At 44.1% G+C, this 26909-nt stretch overlaps 1 protein-coding gene across 4 annotated transcripts in view; it reads left to right on the plus strand.

The window, feature by feature from the left end:
* The window catches only part of nhsl1b (NHS-like 1b), a 97101-nt gene that overhangs the window by 65510 nt on the left and 4682 nt on the right, over nucleotides 1-26909 (plus strand). For 3 of the 4 annotated variants that reach the window (XM_068576923.1, XM_068576924.1, XM_068576925.1), the window contains 6 exons: nucleotides 11123-11275; nucleotides 14919-15046; nucleotides 17216-17420; nucleotides 19654-19785; nucleotides 21607-24879; nucleotides 25941-26073. In XM_068576923.1, the coding sequence (XP_068433024.1) occupies nucleotides 11123-11275; nucleotides 14919-15046; nucleotides 17216-17420; nucleotides 19654-19785; nucleotides 21607-24879; nucleotides 25941-26073 (4024 nt within the window). Of the gene's footprint in view, nucleotides 1-6991; nucleotides 7147-11122; nucleotides 11276-14918; nucleotides 15047-17215; nucleotides 17421-19653; nucleotides 19786-21606; nucleotides 24880-25940; nucleotides 26074-26909 lie in introns of those variants that run through there. The other variant, XM_068576926.1, reaches the window with a different exon arrangement.

The raw sequence follows: 26909 nt of genomic DNA on the forward strand, positions 1-26909 counted from the left end.
TTGTGCACTTCCAGCTGTTATCGCTACTCGTTGACCTGGTATTTGTTTTCAGGCTTTTCATAGTTCTGGTTTTGCTGCCATGCTGAGGCACAACAACGCACAACAATGTTTTCTAGCGCAGACTAGACGCCAATGCAGTCGTGTCTGTGCACTTGCTCAAGCAGAGGTGCATCTATCTGGTTTCCGTGTGTCTTTCTCTTTTATCCTGACTTGAATTTCAAAGGGGTTGGACACCAGGAGAGGGAAAATTAGGCATGACGGCCAAGTCGGCTGGGTCTTTATGTATGTTTGTGTATAATAACATTTTTTGGTGAGTCTTTTCTTTCTGATGTTTTGCATTCACACTCCATCCATCTCTCTTTTGGCATCACCTGTTTCCCTGTCCTCCACCCTTGACTCTTTTCTCCCAGGTGCCTTTATCTCCCGTCTCTTGTTTCTTTTGTCCCTCTAAACGCTGCCTCCTCTATCGTTCCTCGCATCACTACTCAGCTAAATGGCTCCGCTTCCCCCACATCAAAGAATCCTTCAACATTTTGTGGATGCAAACATTGCTTCCCATCGCTTCCATTTAAAAAAAAAAAAGTCTTTGTGAAAAGTTTTGCTTTTGATTCTATCTCCATTTCTCTTCCCCGCATTAGTATTATGTTGCTCTTCTCAAAGGCTAAACAGTGTTTGTACATGTAACACAAGTATACGTGTGTCACCACATCAAGGCCAGGGTATGCACATACTTATGAAAAAGAAAACAAACGTAAAGAACAAGGCCTGATTAGGTTAGTGATGGTGTGTGCATGCTTGGGGCACAGTTAGCAGGGTGTCACTTTGACTTGCAGGGTTTTCTCATGATCACAAAGAAGGAGCACCCAATAGAGGGAGGCCCCACTGCCTTTCATTCAGAAGAATAGCCCAGCGCACGCACGCACACACACACACACACACACACACACACACACACACACACACACACACACACACACACACACACACACACACACACACACACACACACACACACACACACAACGCAGCAGTTTTCATTGCCAACTTGTACTTAAAATCTCCTTGTTACATTTTTTCCTTGGTGCAGAATGTACACTCATGTGACACACTTTGGATTAAAATCACACACGCTCAAGTGGCAGATAAAGAAAAAGCCCCGTGCTAAATCACAGCGTTTTCACTAAAATTAAATGTTGGGAGCCACTTCAGTAGCCATGAAGTACATTTGACCTCTACAGACGGAGCTCATTAACCCTCGCCATTATGCATTCTGCATATAATCATGCAAATACAGCGTTGATGGGACTTTGCATTCCTGATGGTGGACATAGAGGGGTTTGCTGTCTGTGTTGTTGTTGGCCGAGCTTGTGTGTCTGTGAAGGGAAGTTGTTATGTGTCTGTCTGAACATGTTTTATGTGCACACTGTCGATTATAACATCGGTGAGATGGTTTGTGTGTGTGTGTGTGTGTGTGTGTGTGTGTGTGTGTGTGTGTGTGTGTGTGTGTGTGTGTGTGTGTGTGCGTGTGTGCGCGCGTGTGTGTGTGTGCGTGTGTGCGCGCGTGTGCGTGCGTGTGATGGAATCCCAGCTGCTTCAATGGAGTAGGTCAGACGGAAACACCAGAAGAGTAGTAGGGGGGAGGAAGGAGGATTGGCGTTACCCAGTAACCTCTGCAGCAAGATGGAGAGGGGGAGAGCGAGGGAGACAGCAAAAGTTTGGTGTCAGAAAAGGGTCATTGAGCAAGTGGGCTTAATGTGTGTGTTTGTGTGATGCTCGGGAACTTCACCTCATGCTAACATCATCAGTGCCAGAAAAACTGTTATCACACCTGTTTCTGTGTGTGTCTGTGTGATGTTTGTGAGAGAGTCGTTTATTCAGGAGTGAGAGAGTTGTTTCCCGCTTATCCATGTTCGACTTTTCCTGACCCGCCTCAAGAGTTTATCTCTATCATGAAGATAATAACTTGCTACTAATTATTCTCCAGTGATTACAGTTTTGTTTTTGCAGTCTCTTATTTTTACTTACAGAAAATTAAATCCTGCATGTTGGTCCACCCCTCCACCTTCATCATGCCGCACTACCTCCTCCTCCCTGTCCTGATAGATAATTCATGTCTTGCTCTATACCTCTGAGAGGACCAAAGCGATCGGGTTCCCATTGACCCCTTGTGTTACGCTTTCATTCACAGAGACATAGGGATGAAAGAAAGGAGGAAAGAATTAGAGAGTGAATATGTTGCTTCACATGCTATAAATTATAGATTTTCATTCACAGAACAGGAGAGATGGAATGAGATGAGAGGGGCATATGATATAAGGTTTTTAATTATTCATTTTTCAGGGGTTTTGGTACATTTCCTGTTTGAGCTAACCAAGTCCGAACAACATTCGTTGCTACTAGGTTTGCAAGTTTTGCAAGAACTGCTTTTTCGTTTCGTTTTCACATTTTTTTAACTAAATGTTTCTGACCGTTTGTTAGACTTAAAAAGCCGTCTTGCAACACCTTGTTGGTTACCTTAGGCAGCTCTTTGTCACCCTTTGGCTGTAAATGTTTATTCTATTAATCGGACATGAGTGTATTGGCATCTCGCCTTTATTTGCTAAAGAAAAGATTAGTATTTTTTTGTTCACTTAACATACAGGTTAATGCATTTTAAATCAGTGACCTTCTAATGACAACTCTTCCTCTGTTAAAACTCATTTACATTTTCAGTTGTCGTAAATCTGTTTAAACTCATTTACATGTTTAGTTGTCGTGAATCTGTAACAACACTGTTATGCTGTGCGATGCTGCGCACATACAGATACAAAGTATTTGTGTGCACTCCCATGTGCAACAGATACTTGGCCTCTTTTTTGCACACCTCCCATTTTCCTGCTTATCTCCACCTGGCAGGTTTTCTCTGACTAATGGGAAGGTTTGCGAGGTTGGAGCCTGAACAAGAGAATGCAAGAAAATAAAGAGAAGCTAAAGGTTCGGGTTAAAATCAATACATGCTAGATTACATTAGCAGCCATGAAAGTGTTCATGTTTAAAAGAAAGAGAGAAGAAGAAGAAAGACAATTGGTGATGAAGATAGTAGGAAGAAAGAAAGGGGAGAGAGATTTCTCATCAGCGGATCAAATAGAGTTGAAGGTTTTTAGGGGGTCAGCTTAGCTCTTCCTTATTAAGTCCAATTAGAAAATACAAGCTGAGACCTGCCGGATGAAGGGGAGGTGTCTATGTGTGTGGGCGGGGGAGGGGGTTCAGGTTCAGGCAATTTGGGAATTTGAAAGAATGTTTGATAGACATTGATAGATATTGGATGAGAAAGGGAGGTGTGTGTGTTTTGGTGATTGGGGTTAGATTAAGCAGTATTTGCTAAATGAAGAAGAAAAAACTAGAGTGTGTATGTTTTGTTGCGTTCGCCACGTTTATGGACGTGATGTAAATTAAGTGTAAAGAGGTAGAAAGGAAGAGCAGAAGCCCTTAACAATGGCTCTCCTTTATTATCACTCTGCCACATGCACCACTGAGACTTGATAATTATTCATTGACCAATTTTTTTTCAGCATCTTTTCAGGTGCTTGCTGAACAAGAAAGGGATAATCAGCGTCTGGCCACAGGCACTAATACTAATGAACATGCGTCGAGATGTTCTGTGTGAATGCTCAGAATGGCTTGCTAGTGTTATCAACGTTAGCTGTGATTTAAATCAAGCCAATTGTAATTATCTCAATGCGATGAAGAAGAATTAAAGAACATAAAATGCACACAGCTGATGATGTGAATTTCTATGAATGTTTTTGAGCTGCAGCGTTTAGTTGATTCATCAATCATTATATTATTCATAGTAATTTCTCAAGCGTACTTGTGTACTCTTAACTAAACTTGTGCTTCGGTTGCATGAATTAAGCAAAGCATTTGAAACTTTGGAAATACAGGAACATTTTATATAGACCAAATGTATAATTGATTTATCGTGTAAGGACAGTCATAGAATATTTGCTAATACAACAAGTTTTTAAAGAAGAAATAAAAAGAAAATAATGCGTCATTTTAGGTAATCAAGCTATATTAATTACATAACCAAAGGGCTATTACCAGTAGGATTGCTCCTTAATCATGTTCATAATAATCCCTGATGTTTGTCGGGCTAAATAAGCCTCTTCCTCTGAGGTCCAGGCTTCATCCACCAAGTCCTTCACGCATCCTTCGTATGCTGCGTAGTGTATGAACAGATGAAAGATTGATATTGTTTGAGCTGGGGGCTTCCGTTCCTCACTGGGAACGAGTGGAAGATGGATGGACGTATGGCTGAATGGATGGATAGCCCTAATCCTAGAGGTGGCCTAGATTTGAAGCCCTCCTTCAGCGGATAGAGCTGTTGACCTGTCTGTCTCGCTGTGTGTCTGTGTGTGGTTGTGGGTGTGTGTGTGTGTGTGTGTGTGTGCGTGCATGTCTGTGCATATGCGTGCACGTGTGGTAATACTGTCCGGAGAACAATAGGCTCTTTAATGAGTGATGCTACTTTGGCTCGTGTCTGCATCAATGATCCTAATGCGGTACGCGTGCCGGATGAGATACAAGCCAAACAGCGGCTAACGACGAAACACGGGAACTCAAGTTTGACACACAGAGAGAGACTTTGTTTAACATAGTGATCGAGAAAAACAACTGTGTTTACTGTCAATCTGAATGGGTTTATAGTGTTTCTAACTTGGGGTGAGAATAGGGCTTTTAAAAGTCTATAATAGTTTTTATGTAGGCCGGTTGTCTACAGAATGTACAAAAATAATTTTAAAAAAAAATGCTCCTCACACTTTCTCAAAGCCTTCCTGTTGCTTATTTCTTCTGACCATAGTCCCAAAACTAAAGATATACTATTTGCAATGATGTACAACCGGAAAAAGCAGAACATCTTCAAATTTGAGAATAATCAGCACTTTAAGTCCACCTGACATGCTCTGCTCGGATATGAGATGCTGGTTTCGATAATTACTGTGGGATGGTGGCTATTTGTAGTCAATATATGGTTATTATTATTATTATGGGATTATTGTAACTTTATAGAAGGTTTTTGTGGTAATTTGTTGCCCTTTACAATCAGATACATACTTAAAGCTGTATTTTAATAAACCATTGACAATAATTGAATTAACCATTACAGCAGTATTTTATGAAAAGGTCAAACGCAGGTTGAACTCTCACTAAGAATATAACATTTACCGAGTATTGTTTAGAGATTGATAACTCAATGACAAGAGCAACCTTAAATACTGTGAACAGACACTTAGCAGCGTACAGTAGACAATGCAGGAATGGTGAATGTTACTAAACATGACCAACAACACACACGAACAGATCCAAACTCTTGTCTACAGCACTTCAGAATCGGGCTGGAAGGTTCAGATGAGCAAGGTCGAGGGGGGATGGAGGGGAAACCTTTCTCCCCACAAATTCAAGGATCATTTGCAGTCCCATTCAAGCTCTTGTTGCAGCCCCCTATCCCCTCCCTCCCTTCCACACACCCCCTCCCTCCCCTCTTCAACCATTTGGGCTAAAAAGAAATACGGTCGTGGAAGGAGGGGCAGTGTGTGCGTGTGCGTGTGTGTGTGTGTGTGTGTGATAGATTGTGAGCAGATTGGACAATGGGAGGATTGTATGTGATCTATATTCATGTGGCACAGATTCAGTGGCCATGTGCGCACACAGCAGGCTGGGAGTGATCAGACAGAGGAAGAGGGATTGATAGAAAAAATATCCCAGAGAGAAGAAAAAAAAGGAGATTTATACAGAGAATATGAGCACAATCTATTTATTTAAAGACTTTTATCAGTCAGAACCTCCTAGATTCATTCATTCATTCATATCCGCAGTACAGCTTTAAGCCACACGAGGGAAGCTGAAGGTTTGTATTGTTAGGTTAATTGTATTCTATTTATAACATTGAATCTATTATGAAAAGCCAACATAAACTCTGTCTGTATGCTGACAAGAGGAAATAAACAGAAGCCTGTTAACTTTGGCCCAAATCAATTAATTTAGTCTCATTCAAAGTATTTAACATGTGTATATGTTTTAAACTTACAGTACATAAAACATGGTTATGATTTATCAAACAGATATGTCTTTGACATGACTGGCTTACCTGTTCAAGATAATGAAAGGTGACTGGAAAATGGCAGGAATGTTTTATTTTTGCACAAATAATTTATAGTTATGAATTTGCTCGTGATGGTTTATCATTTTTGAAAAGTGAGTCCCCAGGAAAAGGTTTGGGACACACTGATCGAGTTTGTTGTACGTAAGGATGTTTCATTACTTTGCATGCAGGTGGATGCTGCATCCCTCAGAGAATACCTTGTGAAAAGCACAACATGTTTTTTTCAAGGATGTACAAGGTTCTCCTGTAGAGGTGGCTGGTGGTTTAATCAGATGCATAAATATTCCCCAGACTAGTCTGTCATAGCGGTGAAAGTGGAAGCACTCTGACTACACACACTGTGCTGAGCAGAAAGTACAGAAAAGAGAGAGAGAGAGAGAGAGAAAGAGAGAGACATTGACTGAAATGAGAATTGGCGCTCACAGCAATACAGCACGAGTTTCCCTGTTGGTTCTAATAAAGCAAGTTTAACTTTCGGCTGTATCTCGAGTCCCGCAGAGTAAAGAAGAAAGAAAACAGAGAGAGAGAAAGACGGCACAAGAGAACCACTGATGATGAGAAATGAAGGGAGAAGCAGCCAGGACTCCTTGGTAACCAAAGCACAGAGGAACAGAGGGGCCGGTCCTACACCCCTCCCGCTGTGGTGTGTGTGTGTGTGTGTATGTGTGTTTACGTGCGTGTGGGTTTATGTGCGTCTCCGAGGACTGGACTGCCTGAGGGGGGAGTGGTGGACCCAGGGTGTGTTTAGAGAGAGAGAGATAGGAGTAGAGGCTCATTGTCAGCGTAGTAGACGCTCACACACTCGCAGCTGCCGTGTAGTGAGAATGTGAGCCGACACCAGCGCTCGTTCGTCCCATCTTCTCTCTCGCTCTTCTTCACAGGATTTTGATTATTTTAATTTTTTTTGCCTTTTTTGAAAGAGAGAGGTTCACACTGAACCGGAATAATGGTGTTTATCGGGACCTCGTTAAAATCTCTGATTAAGTACTTCAAACGGAAGGGTAAGGCGTATTTACTTCTGCTCTGTATTGGTTGTTAATGTGTCATATGAGTAGTTTGAGTTTAAGTGTCGAAGTTTCCTACATTTGTTTTCAACTAATAAAAAAAAACACAATTTAAATGGCTTTTATTAAAGCTGGTCTGTATCAAAGTTGTACACATCGCAGCTTAAATTAATTGTTGATCATTCTAACGCTTTCCTGTGAGCATGTGGCATCACTGCTGTCTCTGATGAGCCCAGTGACAACCCCCTGTTGCCTCCTGTTCCCCAGTAACCACTGGGCCAAGACTTCACAGAGCCGACAACTATCAGCACTAAATGACCCGACAGCATATGTAAAGGTGGCAGCTGGAAGCATTTGAAATCACAGCTTCTAGATTGGAAATCGTTTACTCTTTTTTCTTTCTTCTTGGAACAATTTAGGTGAATTTAGTTTTAAATGCCTCAGATAATGATCTGGATATCAAAAGAAACCATACTAGGTCTGTGTGGTATGTACAGTAGATTCTGGATAGGAGGATTGGTTTATGCTCCAGGGTTATATGATTATTTTAATGATGGCTGTGTATAAGCATGTGAGGACGCTAAAACAAAGACCTGGTTGATGCGAGGCAAGCTGCTTGTGCCGACTCTAATCTCAGGTGTATTTATAGCATTCGTGGCAGTCGAGGCTGAGGTGATGTTGTTCATCATTAGCTCAGCGTTTTTCTACTTCTCGCTTCTTATCTCGCACATGCCTGCACTTTGCTCCTTGGTCCTCCACTGCGGTCCACAGGACAGTGAGCTCCAAGCTGAGCAGTGCTCATGTCCTCATTAGGAGTACACCAACTTTCTAGACATAGAAAGAGGTAGAGTTCGAATTGCAATTTAATCTAAGTGTTATGGCAATTTATTGTGTAAAGAGGAACACTCCCTAAACAATTACTAAGTAAGATGATTTCACATATTTGCAACTCTTTTAATGACTTAACTAAGTATGGCATAAATATATTTGAACCAGACTGACCCTTACAAAACACAGAAGGTTGTATTATGCATGAAAGTCAATACTCTATTGGCTATTATCCAGTTCAGGATTAACACTGATTATTGATCATAACGGCTAGTAACATTGGTGTGTGTGCGTCTGCATACAAATACGTTTGCAGGGTCTGGATTACTGCACGCTTTGCTCTCATGCACCTTGCTGCCGGTTTGTGTCTTTCAGGGTGTGCGTTGTGTTTTCAATCCCCAGTCTGGTCTCTGTCTGTGTCCTTAATAGATGTAGGGAGAACTTGGATGTCAATGGACAGAGGGATTAATAGTCTTCTAAAAGACTTTCGCGCCACAGATCTCTCTCTCTCTCTCTCTCTCTCTCTCTCTCTCTCTCTCTCTCTCTCTCTCTCTCTCTCTCTCTCTCTCTCTCTCTCTCTCTCTCTCTCTCTCTCTCTCTCTCTCTCTTTCTCTCTCTCTCTCTCTGTGAGTGTGAGGTATAGGGGCAAGGGCATATTGTGGCTCTGAAAGGCCTGATGTGGAGGCTGATGCAGCGGGACAATGCAGGCTTTGTGTCCATAGTCCTCATGTCCTTGGTCTGCCTATAGCCTCGCTGAGGTCTATTCAAGCCCCATAGTCAGGAAGAAGGGAAGGGGAGGGGGTTACCTGTGCCGTGTGTGTGTGTGTGTGTGTGTGTGTGTGTGTGTGTGTGTGAGAGAGAGCAAGAATATTATAAATGGGTTTCATAAGAAATGGGTCACGTAAGATCCTCATATAGCCAGGTGAGCTAGTTTAAGGACGCTCTCTTATTCACACGCAGCCGGGGCGTCACTGCTTGCTCATAGGTTTGTTGAAAACTGTGAGATACAAAACTGACAAATACTGGCCGTTTTTTCTACAATTTACATTTCAAATTCTACTTCCTGTGTGTAAGTGGGTTTTGCGGCAACTGTGTGTGTTTAAATGCATCTCTCCGGTCCAGACTTGTGGCCAGAGGATTTTAGCCTCACACACCCTCATGGTGACATGACTGCCGGTGTTGCTACGTCTTTTTTTTGACACCCTCAGGCATTCAGAGTCTCTGTCTGACTTCTCCTTTTGTCACATTTGGGTCAAAAATGTCAGGTGTTAATTCAAATGGAATGCCAGATTATGATTAGATAGATACATGGATAGATAAATAGATATATACTGTATTAATGTCCAAGGGCAAATTTTTTGTCATAGGAGCGACCCATACATACAGACAGCAAATGGAATAATTATTATGATAGGTTAATTCAAGTGAGACTGCAGTCACAGATCAGAGTTGACACAATTTCCTGTGCTGCCTGTCTGCTCGTAGGTGTTACAACTCACTCGTATGGTTGTTATAGTCTCACGCAAATGAGCAGGATTGGTGTATTTGTACTGTCACACTACTAACCATGCAACATGTGTAGTAAGCATGCAACACATGTAAGTGTGAAGATAGCAGCGGGAAGAGAAAGTGGAGATTTGTGAATGAAGAAATGGTCTGGTAACAGAGTGAGTGGGAACATGAATAAACACAATGACTCCTCTCCTAAACTCACATTAACAGCTGCCTGTTCCCCAACAAGCTGCAGCGACAGACGTGAAGGTGCCATTAGTCACCAGCAGCGGCACAACTTCCACACTGACCGGCCCGTCTAAAACAAATCATAGAACTATGTTTGACTTTGCTGTACTCATTGCTTGCTCACTGCTCTGGTCACAAAAAAGCAGAGTTGGACACACAGAGGAGTTTTTAAAATGTCCACAGTTGAAGTTATTCAAAGTTATCTGTATAGCAAAGCAGCTAACGCACTGTCTCACACTTTCTCTAACGACCAAACCATACCCCCACCTGCCCCAATACATCTACCTTGGAGGTCTTCTGTCTTCCCCCGACACACACACACACACACACACACACCCCGTATGCATCCTACTGTGGCTCATTTGCACCTGTGAAAAAACATTAAACAAACCAGCACACACACCCAGCCCCGTCCTCCTGGTTCCTTCAAACGTCTCTCTCAGTCCCAGTCAGATGGGCATGTTGTGATGGTCAGGAAATGGACAAGCAGTCTAAATGGAGATAATCTTACATCCACAATCACCTACTTTTGCTTGGTTACGCTCCCTTGGTAAGCCAAACTTTGAAAGCTTGTGTGTTTTGTTGAAATTCTGCTGAATTTGTATTTAGCGGTTTACGAATGCAGCATGGGAAGCTTTGATTCCATGATCGTCAGCATTACAAGCCCCCATCAGTAGCAAGGGCAAAATATCATGTTCTGTCATGATTTTGTTTTAAAGATGTCTGACTGAGAGAAATATCCGAGTAAATTACAAAAACAAATTGTGGTTTGTTCTTGTGAAGGATAGTTTGATATCTGACCTGCATGGTCTTGAGATCCAGTGAGATGTTAAACCCATTGAATGAGTGCTGCGAGGTACTGATGTGTTATATTGTTTCTCACTCAAATACAAGTTAGCCTGCTTAAAAGTTAGCTTTTGTACATTTTTTTGTCACGTGTTTGAATATCTGAGCTGGATATCACCTGGTTGGTGTTTCACTCCAACGTACTCTTCGTTCCTCCTCCCCCTCGGACATGTGTGGGCAACTGTGTGATGTCTCAGATGTGTGTCGTGTTGTTGGTGTGGAGACTGACGCCTAGATGCAAAGCACCTCAATCTGCTTCCTCTTCCTTCTCTCTGCCAAATTTTAAGAAGTCCATCCAGTAGCTACTTCTGCTTGTGCGTGACATGTTCTCATCTTGTCCATCATTTCTGGTTTTCCAAAGGTTTGGAAATTACTGGACTCCCCTTTTTTTGTAAAAAAATAAATACAAATCTAATATGTTTATAACTGAAGGTCTTTTGCTTTTTTCACTTTGTCAACAAAACAAAAAGAAATCGAGGAGATCCACTACGGTCAATCAAATTGCAAATGCAAGTCAAGATCTACTAAAGTCTATAACCTGATCTGTGTGTCTCTGCAGCGGTGTCGAACCTGGATGAGGAGAGCAAGTGGACTGTTCATTACACGGCTCCATGGCACCAGCAGGAGAACGTCTTCCTACCAGGCAGCAGGCCGCCCTGTGTAGAAGACCTTCACCGTCAGGCCAAAGTCAACCTTAAGACCGCGCTGCGAGGTAAGTCCTGTTCAAACTGGGCCTCAGAGAGACGGTATCCAGCAAACCATCTTCCTCTCATGGAGAGGAGGAGACTACCATGTGTTGGCTTTATTCAAGGTTCTTTTAAATGGATAACAACAAGTGTAAGAAAATCTAACTTCCAAAGTCATAAGCGACTTTTACTAATTTACAAGTCGCGTACAAAACACAACACTCTTTAATTAACAGTAACGGAATATATATATTTTAAATCTTAATCATATTTTGTCAGTTGATCTCTTTTAAAAAAAAATAATTCTCAGGTATAACATTGTAAATTGAAAAGTATGAACACTTCTACGCATATTTTAAGTGTCTTATTTAGTCAAACCGACAGTCTCAATTTCAAATTAATTCAATTTACTGGGGAAAAAATGTTGTTGTTTTTTTTCGCTTGAAAAATGACAATAACCAATAATTGATAATCAAACCTCTTACATGTTACTTTTCTAACTGATGAGTTGATGCTGATAAATCTCACGTTTTCCTCACATGAGATCAAGGAGGAGATCAAATGCTTGTAAAACCGTCTAACCCTGTAATTGCTGTTACTTCCAAAGTTTAGTCAACAACACAACAATGTGAGATCCTCTTCTCCCTGTTTGTGCAGCACAACCAAGAAAAAAAACAGACACAGCCTTGTTGTCGGACACACACAGGGAGTCGAGCCACAGCAAAGTGACAACTTTTTAATATTCTTATAACATGTTGACAACAAGAAATGGAAACACCAGTAAATGTGGGCACCTGTTTCGCTGAGTGTTCCTGGGAAAGTTGTCCACCCATAACTCAGATAACAGATTGGAAGGTTTTGGAGGTGTGTGTATGAGTAAATGGGTGGATGTGTTACAGTAAAGGCCCGTTGTTTACATGCGAGGTTGGCCTTGTGTGCCAACAGATAAAAAAAGAGATAACACGAGAGAGCACAATACATGGGGAGGAGCCGCTTGTAACCCGATGCTTGCAGTGTGTAAAGTGTAAATAACCTGTTTACACACACACACACACACACACACACACACACACACACACACACACACACACACACACACACACACACACACACACACACACACACAGCAGGCTTCCTTTATTCCCATTGTTTGACCACTGTGCTGTTGCTGTTGTATATTGCTTCCTGCAATATTGATGTTGCTCGGTACGCAAACACCACCTGGGAGGTTGGATTAATTCTAACCCCCTCCCCTCCTGTTATCGTCCTCTCATCCTGTCATCACCACCCAGCCCCAGGGGTCCGAACTGAAAGCCAACAGGTGTTCAATGGGAGCACCTGTGCTGTCCATTGAGTCTTTGCGTGTGTTTTAGCTCATTTATTACAAGTCCACTCCCAGGAAGTTGAGCCTTTAGGGTTCATGCCTAACTACAGCCCAGCCCTGAGGGAGTATATTTAGTGTTTTCTTCATACATTTCAATCCAAATACAACAATTTAACTATCTCTGAAGCAATTAAACAACAATAGTTTATTATGTAATACTAATGACTGCATTTTTTTATTTTTTACAAGATATCAAGTTATTTAGAGGTTAATTTCAGAAGATTAAACCAGGCTCCATCATGTTGTGCACATGTAACCAGTCACTAAATTTATTGTTGTCAGCGTGAGGGCGGCAAGCCACACAAGTCTCTTTCTGTTACAAAGCCAAACAATCAATAACCAATCAGATGGCAACGTGCATCCGCACACGTGGGCTTCAGCTTGTGTTAAGCGGTGAGGCTTTTGCAGTCAGCTGTTGACTTCCAGAAAATGTGCCAACAGGTCAATATACATCAGGAAAGTTGCGTAACAGTCATATGATTACTGTCAATTATATCCCAAGAATTATGCATCAGTTTAAGCAATGATGTCATTCAGTGACAACCCGGGGCTGTAGTTTGTGTACAGTGTTTATTTAGGGAAGAATGCGTAGATTTTAATCCTCATCATTTCTTAAGCCTTTATCTAGTATCACCATCATAACCAGCTTCATAAGTAGCATTGACAATTAACTGCTTACATTTTAAAGCTTTTATTATTATGCAACTCAATATGCAAATGTTGGGTTTTCCTCGAATCCCTTAAACTGGATAAAAGCAAACATAAAACAGGGATGCAGGAGGGAAACTATGCTTCAAACCAGAGAGATTCAGTGAGAAACTGAGAGCCGAACACACAGTTTTAAACGTGTTTGACATGTACAATTGTATTTGTAATTATAAAATACATACAGTACATTCTGCTCATATATCATTATGGTGTTTTTGTCCTTAATATTCTTCATGCTTTCCGCTTGTCTTGTTGCCCCTCCCTTCAGTTCTGCCTAGCAACAAGCGGCTCATCAAGGCCTTTTTATTTTATCAACCTCCCTCAATCAGAACACCAATCATCGTAATGGCTCCATTCCCCGTCATCATCCTCATTATCATCATGCTTTCTAAATCCCTTTTTCCACACCGCTAACACATCAGCCTGTTGTTACAGTTGCTACCTTTGCCAACCCAATTAGGATCCATTAGCTGACAGTATTATACATGCACCAGCGTGTCTCTCCTCTGAGATGGGCGGTAATTAGCTGTGGAGATAGATGGCACATAAAAGGGATCAGAAGCAGCATCTCTGAGGTGCCAGGCGAGGAGTGATGTGCATGGGTTTTGCACATATACGTGTCAGTCCCTTGAATGGATTTTCATTTTGCGTCACACACTGAATACATCTCAAAGAAGCAAGAAAAAGACCAGGAAGGTTTTTACATGTGAAAAAGTATGTAATAATTGCACTCAACAATTAAAATATCTTTATCCTTCAGGTTACTGCAAACACTCACAAAGCCCTGTAAGCTGTAGCAGTTGTATGTAATTAGCTATTACAAGAGCAGACAAAGGATGCACTAGTAGATATTTGCAGGGAGATATATGATGTGCTAAATGCCCCCTGAGAGAAAAAGGGAGGATGGAAAAGAGAGAGGGACAGTTCTGCCATCTGGGTGTGACAGACTGAAACTGATAACCCCTCCTGGTTACACACACACTCATTTATGAACTCCCTTCTTCTTACACATCGACACACACACATGCATCACAACCTCGTCACAGCAGGTGGTGACGAGAGGTGTGAGCAGCGCTTGGCAGCTTCCAACAGGCACCCCATCTTGTGACTGACACACACACAGATACACGCACACACACAGTCACACGAAAAGTGTTATACAGCGACGTATGTGTGTGTCCTATAGATATTTCACACATCCTTCCTACTGTGGTTGGATGACTTATTTTGTATATTTCTGTTCAATATACACAATAAATTCCTCGGGATCGGTTTATAGTTTGTGTTAGTATTGCGAGTTATGTGTTTAAATAGATGAAGATGAATTCATAAACTCAGACTGTTTGTGGTACATAAATATATTTTACATCGACAAAGGAAAGAAAAAGCGTGACCTGAGTTGTTATGTATCACAAACAACAAAGCTCTCTTGACTAAATCTTCTCGAAGTAGAGACATGTGATCAAGAAAATGCCTGCAGTTGGTAACACGAAAAGAAAAAAGAAATCCTGTTTGAGAGAAAGATCCTAATTGTTTCTTGAGTATAAAATGTTTCTCTGTTTCTGTCTGTCCTGCAGAATGCGACAAGTTGAGGAAAGATGGTTTCCGAAGCTCTCAGTACTACTCTCAGGGTCCCACCTTCTCTGACCCCTTACAGTCCACCAGCAGCCTGCAGGATGAGGAGGATGACGACAATGATAAGAAGGTACACAAACACTGCTGTTTAGGTGCATGTGTGCGTGTGTGTGTGTGTGTGTGTGTGTGTGTGTGTGTGTGTGTGTGTGTGTGTGTGTGTGTGTGTGTGTGTGTGTGTGTGTGTGTGTGTGTGTGTGTGTGTGTGGCAGGAGGAGAGCAGGGGGTGGGGGTGCAGCTGATTCAGCAGCATGGCATCTCATCTCCAGTCATTTCAACAGTGTCAGTCTGCCCTCTAGTGGTTAAATATGAGAATGCAGTTGAATCGACTTCTCTGTCTTTCAAGCTTTACATTGTAATTAATTTTCACTTAAAGAATGATGAGCTCTAAATCCTTGGTTGACACTAGAATTATCAGTAAAATCATATTTTGTAGTAATTTATTAGGATTAATGGTACATAGGGTATCCAGCACCAAGCCATTTTGTTGTTGATTTAAATGTAGAACTCACTGTTATAGTTGCATCTCATTCTCTGGTATATCATATTTATTCAGGCAGAGCTAAATGTTTAGAGAATAAACACCTTTGTGGTTTTTCCTCTCCACATGGGTCTGTTGTTTGTCATAGTACTGTAATTTAGAGTGAGCGGTAGAAAGGGGAAAGACAAGAATAGAATGGTAACAACAACAAAAAAGATAGACAAAACCTGACTATTAGTGTGAAGTGAAGTGTAAATGGTTTGACAGCCACATATGCCTCATCTCATCCTGAGAGGGTCAGAGGGTCTTTCACTCTTATTACCCAGGTCTCCTTTGTCCCCCAGAGCCCCTTGATGTCAAGCGCCTGTCTCATTCCTTCCCTGACCCTTGACCCACATGACACGCGGTTGTCTCTCTAAACTGTGGACTCCTATCTCTCTCTGTATCTGTCTTTCGCTGTTTGTCTCTAGTCCCCATCACTTCCTGTTGTCCAGCGACCAGTGAAGCTGCTGTCCTTGCCTGACAGCAGCTTTAAAAGGAGAAACGGGGCTTCAAGTTGAGCCACGCTGCAAAAATAACAAGCCGTGTCTTCTTCCAAACTATTGCTGAGGTCCTTTACATCCTCCCCTTTGCTGCCCCCTCTGTTGCCTCTTCTCCCTTATCCATCCATGCGTGGTTTGTATGAAAGCACTAACCGCAGTGTTTTCTAGCCAGTGTTGTGCTGCGGAGTATCCAGATAAAAAGTAATAGACCTATGGGATGATTGCTGGATGTATTTTGGAGATTCTGAATAACTTTATTCCAGCATTTTTCAATCTCTGATGAAACAAAATCACACAGAGGATTTTTTTTTCCCACGGTGGCGAGGCTCAACCTGATGCAGTGTCAAACAGGAACTTTTTGGTTGGTGCCATGAAATTTATTTATAACAAGAACAATTTGGTTGTTTTTTTTTCTGTTCACTATGGTAATTCAATGCAATGATTTTCAAAATATTTCAAATTCACATTGGCAGCAAATCGGAAATATCTGGTTTTCTGTTGACTAACAGCCTGTATGCTGCAGTGAAATGTTGTCTGTTGCTTCTTATCAGTACATTTCAGGATTGAGAACTGTTACAGTTTGATGCATGAGCGATTTACCCTCCTTCTCAACGCTGTTCCCCCTCCCCTCTCTTGCTTTTATCCTGCCATTTTTAATACGCCTTTGGTGTCCTCTGATGTTCGTGTGGGTGTGAGAGTGTGTTTGCGTGAGTGTGTTCATTTGGGTTTGATTGATTGTGAAATGTGTTTACAACACCATGGGCCTCTAAAGGTCACAGCAATGTAATATGTTCAAGTCTGTTTGTGTGTGTCAATAACGTTGCTTCAGTCTGTCAGTTACAGTTTGGAACAATACACTGTTCTATAATTTTCAATTCCCACTCATTTACTACTATTATCTTGACTTTTTTTTTTATCCATCACGTATGTGATCTAATTCAAAATGGCAGAATCTTTGTTTCCATTACCTTTCATTATCCCACATTACGTTTCATCAATCTCACCTCTGTCACTCTCTTCCTCCCCTCCCCTCATCTCATTTACTTATCACTTTTAGGAACCTTTTGATTCCTTGTATCTGTAATCTCTCATCTCTTCTACATTTCTTTTCTCCCTGTTTCTGCTGTCTTTCCACTCCCCCTCTCTTTCGCCCTCTTCCTCCCTCCACTTCACTTAATTTTTTACATTGTGTTAACAACTCTTCCTCTCCCTCATCTAGTCCACGGCTTCGTCAGTGGAGGACAACAAATCACAGCTCTCCATGAGGCCCCAGACCCCGCAGGGAGGGGGCGAAGGAGGGGAGTTGTATGAGGTTGACGGACGGGTCCAATGGAACAAGGGTGCACCCCTCCCCACCCCAGAGGAGCAGATGAGGCTGGCGGCCCGGGCCGTGCCCACTGACATAGTTCCCATCAACGTCACAGGTATGACCTCTTGGCAACCGCAATCATCCGCCTCTGGTGTCCATCTCTCACTACCGAGTAGCGACCAATCCCCATCAGTGTTGTTAGTGGAAAATAAATCTCCTGGTCCTCTAGTTCCGTATTGAAAAGATCCAGCTACTTTGAGTTTGATCTGGCCTCATTCATTCCTGATGTCTATTCCGTAATGTCAACCTCTCACCACTATCTACACGTTTTGTTTTGTTTCTCTTATTCTGTCATTTTAGCTTGATTGCTGTTTTCCTGAGTTATATGAGAAGATCTTATTTATTTCATGTCTTTGAGTTTAATGCAGACATAGCATTCTCAGCTTAGCATAGTAGAAACCACGTAAACAGGAGGAGACAACTCGCCTCCACCAAAGTTCAGCTGGGGATGATGGGAATCTTGACCTGGTGGTGGAGCTAAATGACTAATAAAAAAATGTCCACCAACTATCTCAAAACTACCATATTAACATGTCATATCTTGTGGTTTTATTGGTATTCTCATATAATTCTCAGGAAGGCAGCAAAAAAGGAAATGTCAGACTGCTCCTTTTATAAACCCTCCGTGGCTAAGTGGATATAGACTAATCAATTACTGAATTCAGTCAGCCACTGAGGAAAAAGCTGCATGTGTCAGTCGTGGATGTCTGCCTCTCCCCCTGTACGTCCTGCGTATAGTTTCCTCTCTCATCATGCTTCTTGTAGATTGACCTTCACCTTCCTTCATGGGTGTGTGAGCGAGCGAGCGCATGTGTGTGTGAAAATCGTTTGACAGCTTATCCGAGGGTCAAGGCTTTTTGCTGACTTCATGTCATGCGTTTGACAGATGAACACAGCAAAACTTGTCGATGCAATCCCCCTGTTAGCATGTGACATTTTTCAGCGCTATCTGACACACACATAAAAATAGATATAACGTCTCATTCTGCCACTTCTGATGATTAATATATTACACTGTTGCGTGTGTGGTGCTGCTCTCATAAGACATCAACTCACATCAGCTAGATACTTTTGTATGACAGATCACCAACAGCTCAGAGACGAAATCGCAGTTCAGTATTAACATCTGAATTTTGCTGTTGTCAAGGTCAATATAACTCCCGCCGTCCTTCAGACACTAATGAGTGCTTAATGTTGACTTCATCTCCTGTCGCTCTACATTATTGAGAAAGGGAAAAGGAGAGGAAACGGACATGCATGCAGACACAAGAGAAAGATTGCGGACCTCTCTGTCACTTTGAGTGGCGACATGATCGACACCATCTGCCCTCATATCGGTCTTTATTTCCCTAACGCTCGCTGGCTGTCACCAGCTAGCCAAATAGCAGGAAGAAGAGCGGTTCCTAGCAAGATAATACTCTTCCTTCATGAAAGCTGGACAGAGAGTGAGACGGATAGTGAGAGGAATGCATGACTCTGTGTGTATGTGTGTGCATGCTTCACCTCATATCTGCATGTGTGTAACAATAAGAGCATGCATTCTACATCCTATCTCACAAACCTTACATGTATGTGTACACCTCAGTGACTTATTAGGAGGGTTGTAAATTAACACAAACCATCAGCCAAATGAATGTTAAAACAGCGCTTTAGTTATCTTCTGTTTCAATGATTATGCTTGGAGAGTAATGGCAGGTAAAGTCTGTCAATGTTTAGGCTCTTTGGCTGATGGATCATGAAGTTAAAGGGTCGGGTCACTTTTCTCTCGTGGTATAGTGCAAGACAGATACTTTTGGTTGTATATTTTCCCAAGTTAAGATATTTGCCCCTAAATTATCTGCCTCCACTCAAATAAATGGAGGATCTAATTGTATTGGTGATGCTCACAGCATTGTGATAAGTTACATAAAGGAATCAACAGCAACACTTAATTATGTTAAAACAGTAATTTTTTTTAACTCCCCAAATAATGATCTTGGTATTGGCCTCAAACATCTGCTGACAGTGGGCTATAGTTTTTAGTAAGCTACTTTTAGTCCCTATGATAACTGGCCCCGGAGAATGTAAAAGACAGATATCTTAAAACCTGGGCAATTAAAACAAACCTATCTGTATGCCTAGATACCACCAGAGGTTGCACTGACCCTTTAATTTTTCTACCCTGTTGATGTTGCATGTTCAACTTGAAAATAAAAGAAATAATCTTTTGCACGTTGTTGACTTCCAACTAACCGACTGCTGTTTGTCTGTGTGTTCGCCTGCCTTGCTCTCGCCCTCCCGGCCACCAGGGGCAGTGTTTGACCGACAGGCGAGCATCCGGCGCTCCCTCATTAACACTGACACCGTGTCCCGCCGGCCCAAGAAGGTCAAACGCAGAAAGACTATATCAGGGCTGCCTGACAACTTCCACCATGAGCTAGGTATGGATCACTGCGGGGCAATTTGTTGCCCTCTACTGTCCACAGACCTGTACCAACACTCTTGACAAGCATCGATTCTTTTATTTCTTCCAATAACCACATACTCTAAAGATGTATGCTTTTATCAAAATGGAGAAGTAACTCCCTCCATCAGTATTGGTCTTAGTAAGTCATATTGAGAGGAAGAAAATGACGCATGCAAGTCCACAATGTTGGATCGAGGCCCTGCAGATGTTTTGTCGTTCCCTGTTTCAGTTCTTCATACCAAGTGTCCTCATTTGCTCTCCTCCACCCTGTTTAACTGTATCCATAGACAGGAAGTTATGAAATCCTTTTTCAGTAGTTTAGTGGTTTTCATTTTTACACTTTTTCCTCTAGAAATGTTTGCACTTGTATAATGTCATTTTAGACTTTGGCTAATCATGTCACATAATGGAAGTTAAGCGCAGGGTTTGCCAATCTTAATTACGCATTGTGCTGTAATCTTTCAGCTTAACTTTACATTTTTCTGTGAATTGTGTGTGTTATTTCTGTGTATGTGCCTTAATCCTGGGCCCTTAATAATAACCTCCTAGCATGTGTGTCTTACTCACAAACAAGTACTGATTATGAGATCATGGGCCTCGGATCATAAACACCTAAAAAGGCCCAACCAGTCGTGTCATTTTCAGAGCATATGATTCTCAACCCCTCCAAACAGATGAGGGATACATAACAAACATAAAGTTTCAGAGGTCCCTGACTGAGCTGAGCTGGGTGTTAAGCGAACACTAAGCTTTTTAAGCTGACACTGCTCTGCTGACGGCACCGCATGGCTGATGTTTATTTACACATCTTTGAGCTGTGGGACAGCCGCAGTGTTTAAGGAGAATGTCATTTTTCTGTGTGATAAGATCACCATGGCTGATGGGAAAGGAGCTTTAAAGTCTGGTTAGTGACCAGCTGACGACAGCCTCTGAATGTCATGATTACTGGGCCGGGGTAATTGTCCCACTGCTTCATCCCTCCCTCTCCTTGCACAAGAGCTGCCTGCGAAGTAGACCTGCAGCTTAATCTATCGCAGCAGCAGCAACAGCAGCCAAGCTGTCACTCCAGCTTTTAGCAAAGGAGGAAGAGAGTGGATGTGTGGTTTAGCGAAAGAGGGAGCGAGAGAAGAAAGGAAGTGAGTATATGCTCTGGGATACGAGCATCAACAGGAGAGGCAACACAGATGGGAGACACACGAGAGATCGTCTCTCGTTTTACAACTCGTTCTTCAAATTGTTTGTGTACAAGGCGGTATGTTCAGCGTGTGTGTGTGTCTTTGTGATATCTGCATTTCTGTGTGTCCTCGTCTCTTTATCTATCCGCATATTCTGTATATGCTGTCCTGTATGACAGTGCATGAACATGTCAACACTGTATGTTTATGTGCGTGTGTGTGTGCGTGTGCGTGCGTGCGTGTGTGTGTGCGTGTGTGTGTCGGCTGCCTTACCTGGTCAGCTGCCTGTCCTGGACCCCAGGGTATTGTTTGCTGTTCTATTGGACTGAGCCAGAGCTGTAATAGGAGGGGAAGCATAGGAAGGAGTCTCTGTGTCCTCCCGCTTACCCTTTCCTTCTTAATGAAGAAGACCAGAAGTTATTAGCGCATGAGACGGGTACAGCTAATCAAATTAATTAACTTCCATGTGACCACAGTTTATCTAACAGTCCAGTCCAGAAGACCAGAAAGCCTTGTTGCTGCAGAAGTTATAGAGGAAAGAGAAGGCTCGTGATGCAAAAAAGGGAAAACAAGGGATTGTAATCACATGTTTGTCTTATTTTTTATTTCTTCCTTGGCAGCAAAAGGACACGGCGGAGAGCTACGGCCACATTCCATGTTCATCCCGGGACAGTACTCCACCCTGGGTAGAGTCGGGAGCGTCAACTCAACGCTCCGACGTTCAGAGACCAGAGACTCTGGCTGCCAGACAGAAGTAACGAAGGTTGTGCCGCCATCCATGAGACGAATCCGGGCTCAAAGAGGACAGGGAATTGCTGCTCAAATGGCCGGCATTTCTGCTTCCTCATCAACAGGAAGTATATCCATCTCAAGTAGTGACAGCTCTGGGATCTTGATGCTGCCTCAGTTTAATAGAGATCCCTCCCGTTTTCACAGTCTGCCCCGACAGGGAGCCAGGGTGTCCCTCAGTGCTGACCCCATCTATAGCAGTACCCCCATCAAATCAGAGGATCAAAATACACCTTCGAGGCAGATTGGCAAGCTTCAAGTTGATGATACAGTGGTGCATATGAGAAATGCCCCAAGGACAGGCACCCTGTCCCGGCCCAAGTCTCAGGAGTTGAAGGGGACACAGGCCAGTGATTGGGGTGGCGGTCCAGCATGTGTAGTCTCCCCGCACGCTGCCTATTCTACCTCGTTCATCCCCAATGCCACCCTGTCCAGCTCCTCTGAGGTCATTACCTTTAACACCTCCAGTCCGCACCTCAACTCCCAAGCATCAGCTTACCCCACAGCTCGACCGCTCAGTCTCGCCTCCTCCACCAAGACTGACCCGAGGCTCTCCAGTCCAACATCCATTAGCCACAGCTTCACCTGCCCAGCTCTGGCCACTTCTACCCCCACTCATACACCAAAAAATGGCGGTCTGGAGGTTGCAAAACCCGCTAGTGAGTCGGGCCACTCGGACAGCAGTATGCACAGCCACAGCACCTTGGCTCCCACACCTCCATCCTGTCTGCCAGAGGAGCAGTGGATCTACGACACGCCAGAAAACGTGGTGGTTCCCCATCGTACTCTGACCTCCAGCTGCTCCATTCCTATAAACCAGTTGTATAGCAGCCTGGATCACTCCTCCAGGACCACTACTGACTCCAGCTCCCTCTATTCCCAAGACAATGACGGATACTACACTTCCATGCACCTGGACTCCGGCCTGCGCTCTCGCAGCCATGGCAGTGGCCATGGTGCAGCACCTGGACGGGCCACCAGACACAGCATGTACGAGTGTCGCGAGATGGCTGACCAGGAAGACTCTGGGAGCTTATACAGTGATCGCTCGCTGTCCCGTAGCATCTCCCTCCGGAAGGCCAAAAAGCCTCCTCTGCCACCAGCTCGTACTGACTCTCTTAGACGCAAGACTTCGGTTAAAAAGCCTCTTGGAGGCGTTAGCGCCATCAGCGGGGCAAAGGAGCCAAACGGAGCCATGCTCAATGAGACCCTTATTGCCAGCTTGCAGCAGAGCCTACAGATGGGGCTGAAAGGAGGGAAAGGAAAAGGGGCCTCACCTTCTTCGCCCTCTCACAGCCCGAGTAGCGACTACGATGACCCTTGGGTGCTACGGCCACGCAGTCAGAGTAGCATCAGTGCAGGCAGCTCTGCAGCATCACTAGGAGCTAACGCCAACGGTGTGTCTAACGTGTACTCGTTATGCCATGTGACGCCGGCTCACAGTGACACAAGCAGCTTGCGCTCAGAATACGCTGATTCCTGGGGATACTACATGGACTACCCTCGTAACCATGGGGATCAGAGGGTGCAGACCCCTCCAGCTCATGCCCCAGAGATCATGTCGGCTGGCGCTCACCCAGGAGAATTACAGAATGGAGGTGAGATTCTCAACAACAGCCAGGCCCCTGGTGCTCCAGTCCATGAGGGAGGTGTGGCAGTGAAACCCAAAATGGCCACCTCGTCACCGGACAGGGTGCACCGGCTGACCTCCCCATCTAGCGGCTATTCCAGCCAGTCCAACACCCCTACAGCTGGAACCCCAGTGCCCTCGTTTGTCAGGTCTATGTCTCCCTCAGGCAGCCGGCCAAAGCCCAAAGTGCCCGAGAGAAAGTCATCCCTCCTCTCCTCTGTATCCATGTCCTCCTCTTCCACCTCCCTCTCCTCCAACACCTCGGACTCACTTAAAAGCTCCGGACCTCCTCCTCCACCACCTCCACCCTTGTCCCTCTCCTCCTCCTCAGCTCCCAACACTCCTCTCAGCCCACCTCCACCCTTCCCACCCCCTCTACCGCCATGTTCCAGTGCCGGCACTCAACCGCCAGCTCCCCCGTTACCAACCACCACTCAGAGTCAAACTCTGAGTCCGCCCCCTACTTGCTCCACCTCCCCAGAATTCCCTCCTCCTCCATCGCCTGAAATGCTAATCCACCCCAGTTCATCTTTCAATGGGAGCTTCAGTCCTCCCCCTCCACCTCCACCTCCTGTTCCCTCCATGGGTCCCCCTCCACCTCCTCCACTGCCTGCTTTTGTCCCACCTTCCTCCTCCCCATCTTTTGTGAAGGCAGTGAAAGATGCTCCAAAGCCAGCTCTTTCCAACAGCCCTACAAAGTCACCTAAGCCCCTGATCACCCCGTTTGCGCTACAGAGTGTGCTGCTCCGCTCTGTTAAACGGCCAGAGAAGGAGATTAACGGCAAATCAGACCACACCAAAGCTCAGCTTCTAAAGCCCCAGATCCTGGAGAAGCCTAACCCCCTGGAGCAACCTACTGTGATACATCTGTCAAACTGCTCCCCAGAAGAAGATTCACGCAACTCCTCACCATCACCTGTGTCAAGGCTCTTAGAAGAGTTGTCTTTAGACTGCAGTATCACAGATGACATACCAGATAGTGCTGTCATGAATGGAAAAGCGGAGGATCAGAGTTACTTCATCGTAAACAGAAGACAAAAAGTTGAAGGACGGGAATCGTTGCCCAGTCCCCCACAGAGCCCCCAAAGCTCTCCAGTCAAACAGAAGCCCCCAGTGGTCTCTAAGAAACCCCAAATCTCTTTCCTCCCACCATTTAGCCCCCAACCAACCAATGAACAGGTTCCATCTCAGCATGAGGATACATCTGACCTGTCACAAATAGAAGACCAAGTAGATGCACCTCAAAGACAAATACAGAAAGAAAAGAAAGACAGTAAAAGTGAGCAACAGGAGAAAGACTGCAGTGAAACATCAACTGTAACCCAGAACGAGTCCTACACTTCTGCTTCCGACATCCAGACATGTCTTGACCATGAACCATATACCAATGGAGAGGCTCAAGAAGAGGAAGAGGATGATGGAGATGGAACAAGTAGCACGACTGGATCCATCAGCTCCAAGGAGGATGACGCTGGTGAGTCTGACTAATTTATGATGTTTGGTTACACACAAATCAAAGTTAGACATATATAATATTTGTGAAGAGAGCACACATGTTAAATGGTGTCAGTCAATATCTTACTTATCTTTACTTCTTAGTTAAGCTCATTATCATAATCCTATATGGCTAGTGGTGATGCTGCTGCCGGCCAGCTGTGCGGCCAGCTCCTCGAGCAGCTGTGAAATACAGTTTTCCTTCCAAAGCAACAGATGCAAACTTGAAACCACAAGCTTTTTTAAAGATTTAAAAACTGTGAAAATAGCGCAGGAGAGAGGGCTTATCACTGGGACAGCACTGCTGCAGCCTCCCGACTTCATCCTCTCTTCCTCTCTCTTCTACATTTTAATATGCAGATACCTCTCGTGGCTATTGCCCTTCATTTCTCCCGCATTGCCTTTTTTTTCCTTCCCCCTGCCCCTTCTCCACCTCAGCCTCCACTGTCTACTCGACTCCTCTCCACCATCCATCCATATTTCCAAATATCTATTTTTTGCCTTTTCCTCTTCTTTGCTGTTAATCTTTCATCCTCAATCTGTCCTGCTCAGTCCCTCTCTCCTTCTGTCCTGCTCCCTGTCTATCCTTTATTCTCTCTCTGGGGTAAGGGAGGGGGCAAGTGTCCAGAGGGGGCTGCTTTTTGTGGTTGGACGGAAAGGGGGAGGGGCTCTATCATATCAGAGGGGAGGGCTACAGATCTGGGAAGGGGATGGAAGGGAGGGAGGATGGGGAGAGGGTAAAGTGAGACTGCCTGCAGCAGCTCAGGCAGTCGAAGCGCAGACGTGAGCGCGGAGGTTGGAAGAGAAGGAGGCGGAGGAGAGAGGAGAGGGGCTGAACAAGAGGAGAAGAAAAGACAGGATATCTAGAGACTGAAAGAGAATGTAAGAAGACAGTCCAGCACCTGCTCCGCACCACTTCAGGTTTCATTGACAGCCAGGTTAATGCGACTTGATGGGGAAATCATGAGTGTGTGTTTCGCTGAGTAAACCTGAAGCATGTGTGTTTACTCTTCTGTAACTGTGTGTGTATGTTTCTCTCAGGTGAGGTGTTTTACTCCAGTACGGCCGAATCGTCTCCGGCCCCGTCAGCCAACGGGGCCTCCCGGGAGAACATGGTGACCCCAACTCCCACACGGCCCCGAACCACTGATGACCTTTTTGCCGCCATTCACAGGTACCATGATGCATTTCTCCATTTTACGCATCTTGTCACTTCTTCGTTGACTCCAACTTTTTTACTCCAAACCCACTTCAGCTCATTTAATATGATGTATTCCACTGAGCTAGTTTATTTTATCTCAAGCATTGGCTTTGCTGTTTGTTTTCCTCCCCCCACCCTTTTCCTTCTCTGTCAACATCTCATTCCCTCTTCCTCACCCCCTCGTAAACCACAATGTATCACCCTGAAGTCCAAGCTCCTTCTCCCCCTTCATCCCATGATTTCTCTTTTTTCATCTCCACACCCCTCCTCTTCCCCTCTCTCTATCCTCCAGCTCTCAGTCATAACTTTACCCAGCACGGTCACATCTGCAAGCGTACACATCTGTCACATAGCTGGTCTCTGGAGCCTCCCAGCCCAGAGTGTTTTTTTTCTTCTGCTCCTCATCCATCTGATTCAAGAAGCAAAAATGTGTTGGTAGTCACATGTTTATCAAGGCATCTGTGTTAGTGAAGTCACTTTAGCGTTGCTCATTCTCAGCAGGAAAAAAAAGGCGGGTGCCTGATCCATTATTTAACTACTCGACACCCTCGGGTCCTAATCTAGGTTAGAGGCCACCAGAGAGATTTGTCTTTCTCCCTCTCTCTGTTTCTATCTCTCTCATTCTTGTACACACTGATATACATATTGCATACGTGCTCCCGTGCTTCAAAGGCAGGACACATAAATTCCTCATGCAGCCCGCCAGTTTGTGTTTCACGGTCACGTGCAGCGGCAGTTGGAGTTCTCTTGAGCATCACAGGATTTAATTTCACGGGATTTTATTTCTGCCGGCGACAGATTGTTGATGT

The sequence above is a fragment of the Clinocottus analis genome, unplaced genomic scaffold, assembly GCF_023055335.1.
Source record: "Clinocottus analis isolate CAN_PGR_092001 unplaced genomic scaffold, fCliAna1.0.p SCAF_15, whole genome shotgun sequence".
In the NCBI taxonomy this organism is placed as follows: Eukaryota; Metazoa; Chordata; class Actinopteri; order Perciformes; family Cottidae; genus Clinocottus; species Clinocottus analis.